At 38.3% G+C, this 2741-nt stretch overlaps 1 protein-coding gene across 1 annotated transcript in view; it reads left to right on the top strand.

Moving 5' to 3' along the window:
* The window catches only part of LOC107719562 (mesoderm induction early response protein 2-like), an 11517-nt gene that overhangs the window by 6010 nt on the left and 2766 nt on the right, over nt 1-2741 (top strand). Inside the window, exons 8-10 of the mRNA XM_016527007.1 lie at nt 940-1021; nt 1171-1265; nt 1399-1529. Coding sequence (XP_016382493.1) covers nt 940-1021; nt 1171-1265; nt 1399-1529 — 308 coding nt within the window. The remainder of the gene's footprint in view (nt 1-939; nt 1022-1170; nt 1266-1398; nt 1530-2741) is intronic.

The raw sequence follows: 2741 nt of genomic DNA, 5'->3' as shown, positions 1-2741 counted from the left end.
TTTCTCCGATCACAAATGCAGACATGGTTTTATGTTTACGCGGCGCGATGCAACGCAATGCGTAAAAAGACAGTATAAGTCATTATAATCAGTATTTAAGTCCCCACTGGATACAACAACTGCCTCGTTTGTAATGGGTTTTATTGGTTTTGTCTCGTCGCGCCGGGACACATGGAAACCATAGACTGTATGATGGAAACGCAGTATGGTAAGGGGCGTAACATTTCCGTCACACGCTTGAGGAATTCGGCCAATCACAACGCACTAGATAGCTGGCCAATCAGAGCACACCTCGCTTTTCAGAACGATGAGCTTTGTAAAAATCGACGCGTTTCAGAAAGGCGGGGCATAGAGGAGAAACAATAATGTACATTATGTGGAAAATAATGTTTTTTTTGAACCGTAAACCGCATAAACATTTCATTACACCAAATATGCAAAATGACATTGCTTTTTTAGCAATGTCATATGACCCCTTTAATCATAATCTGAAAATTTACTTCCTCTGGAAAAGCATTCCGTTTGCTGTGAGCAAGAGATCAAAATGTCTTATTTTTCTTGTGAATATATGTAGTGATGTTTCAAACAATGGAATAAGAAAATAATAAAATATATTTATATGCTTAAGATTCTGCACTATTTTAGTTCAGTAATCAAGGTTTTTATTTATTTATTTGAAAGATTTTTCTCCAAGTTATGCTGGAAAACATTATCATCAGGTTTTGCACAAACTTGTGGAGTTCATGCAGCTCTGGTTCTGCTGTCATTAAAGCAAAACAGCAACATGCCAAATATTAAGACATTCTGAAAATACATTTTCACTAGTGGTCTCATTCTTTTTGTACCTTACTGTAACTTTTTGTCTTTAGTGGTTCATAATTGATCTTTTAGTGGTTGAACTTGCTTTCAGTGGTTTTTCATTCTATCTCTTCATTGTAGGCTCTATATGAACTAGTGAAATGCAACTTCAATGAAGAAGAGGCACTAAGACGATATCGCTTTAATATCAAGGTTTTCAATGGTAAGGCCTCTGTAATTCTGGCTTTTTCTCTCTTTGTGTTATTTTCTTTCTCAAACCTTATTTAGTAGATTAGTCAAAAAAATGAAATCCATGCAACCATCTCCCAGGATGAATAGCAGGTTAATTTTATTGTAAAAAAATTGTTCCAGAAGAGCTTTGTGGCTGGAGTGAGGAGGAGTGTCGTAACTTTGAATATGGTTACCGTGCCTATGGCAAGAACTTCAACCTCATACAGGCCAACAAGGTGAACCCCCAAATCTGAACAAGTTTTCTCATAAATTGTTTCCCAGTAGAGATTGCTGCTTATGTTTATACTTTTTTTTTTAAGAAATGAGAGTCCTTTAATGTGTTGGTATCTCTTATTTGCCTTCACCCAGGTCCGCACGCATGCAGTTGGTGAGTGTGTAGAGTACTACTACATGTGGAAGAAATCAGAGCGGCATGAGTATTTCACACAGCAGGCCACCAAGCTGGGTCGGAAAAAGTGCAATCTGCCATCTGGCAACATGTGAGTTGTTGTTTTTTTTTTTGAGTAAGGACTTTGTAAAAGTTGAAAAAGTAATAATGAAGTGGTGCAGAAGGATGTAAATAAACAGGTTTCATTTAACTAATTTTGATTCTGTTTGTGTCTGTGTAAAGGCAATTCAGAGAATTGATTCTAAACACATTATAAATTTGAGAAATGTATTGCTGAAAACACGTTACAAAGACTGTGAACTATGTAGTACTGAATTGTGGCGTTAGACCATTAAAGGGTTAGTTCACCCAAAAATGAAAATTAGACTGTGTTTTACTCACCCTCGAGGCATACTTGGTGTATATGACTTTCTTCTTTCAGACGAATCCAGTCGGAGTTTGATTTGATGTCATACAACGTTCGATCTGCGCAGCACTGCTTCAAGTCGAACACACCTCTTATAGTGTTAGGGGAGGGGCCATGCTCAGTGGTTCCAGTGCGTCATTGAGACATGATTTCAGGCCCACCCAAAAAATCCCATAAACAAAAATGGTGAAAAACTATTTAAAGGGTTAGTTCACCGAAAAATTAAAATTAGCTTGTGTTTTACTCACCCTCGAGGCATCCTAGCTATCATTGCAGTCAGCGGGTGTTGCAGTTGAACAGTCCACAAGTCGTCAAATAAAACGCGCGCATCCATAATAAAACGTACCTCACACGACTTCGGGGGGTGAATAAAGGCCTCCAGTAGTGAATTCATGTGTTTTTGTAAGAAAAATATCCATATTTCAAATCAAAGTTTCCTTACTTTAGCAAAGGAAAACCAGTCTCCTCTTGGTTTATATCGAAATCCTCCGACATTTTTCTTTGCAAATCCTCGGTTTGTACTTCTAATTCATGACCGTCATTTTGTTTTGTTCTCTCTCCGCGTTCGTCACTAATCACACAACGCAGACATCCTACGTCATACGGCGGAACGCCTTCAGCGAATGACAGATAACGGAAGTGAGAGAAAAGTGTTTATTACGTTTGAAATATGGATATTTTTCTTACAAAAATGCATGGATTCACTACAGGAGGCATTTATTCACCCCCCGGAGCCGTGTGAGACACGTTTATTATGGATGCGCGTGCTTTATTTGATGACTTGTGGACTGTTCAACTGCAACACCCGCTGACTGCAATGATAGAGCTTGGAATAGCCAGGACAATTTTAAATATAACTCCGACTGGATTCATCTGAAAGAAGAAAGTCATATACAC

Source organism: Sinocyclocheilus rhinocerous, unplaced genomic scaffold (assembly GCF_001515625.1).
Source record: "Sinocyclocheilus rhinocerous isolate Xijiao unplaced genomic scaffold, SAMN03320098_v1.1 scaffold1294, whole genome shotgun sequence".
Lineage (NCBI taxonomy): Eukaryota > Metazoa > Chordata > Actinopteri > Cypriniformes > Cyprinidae > Sinocyclocheilus > Sinocyclocheilus rhinocerous.
The sequence above is the reverse complement of the archived record's forward strand: the minus strand, read 5'-3'. Positions and strand labels throughout refer to the sequence as shown.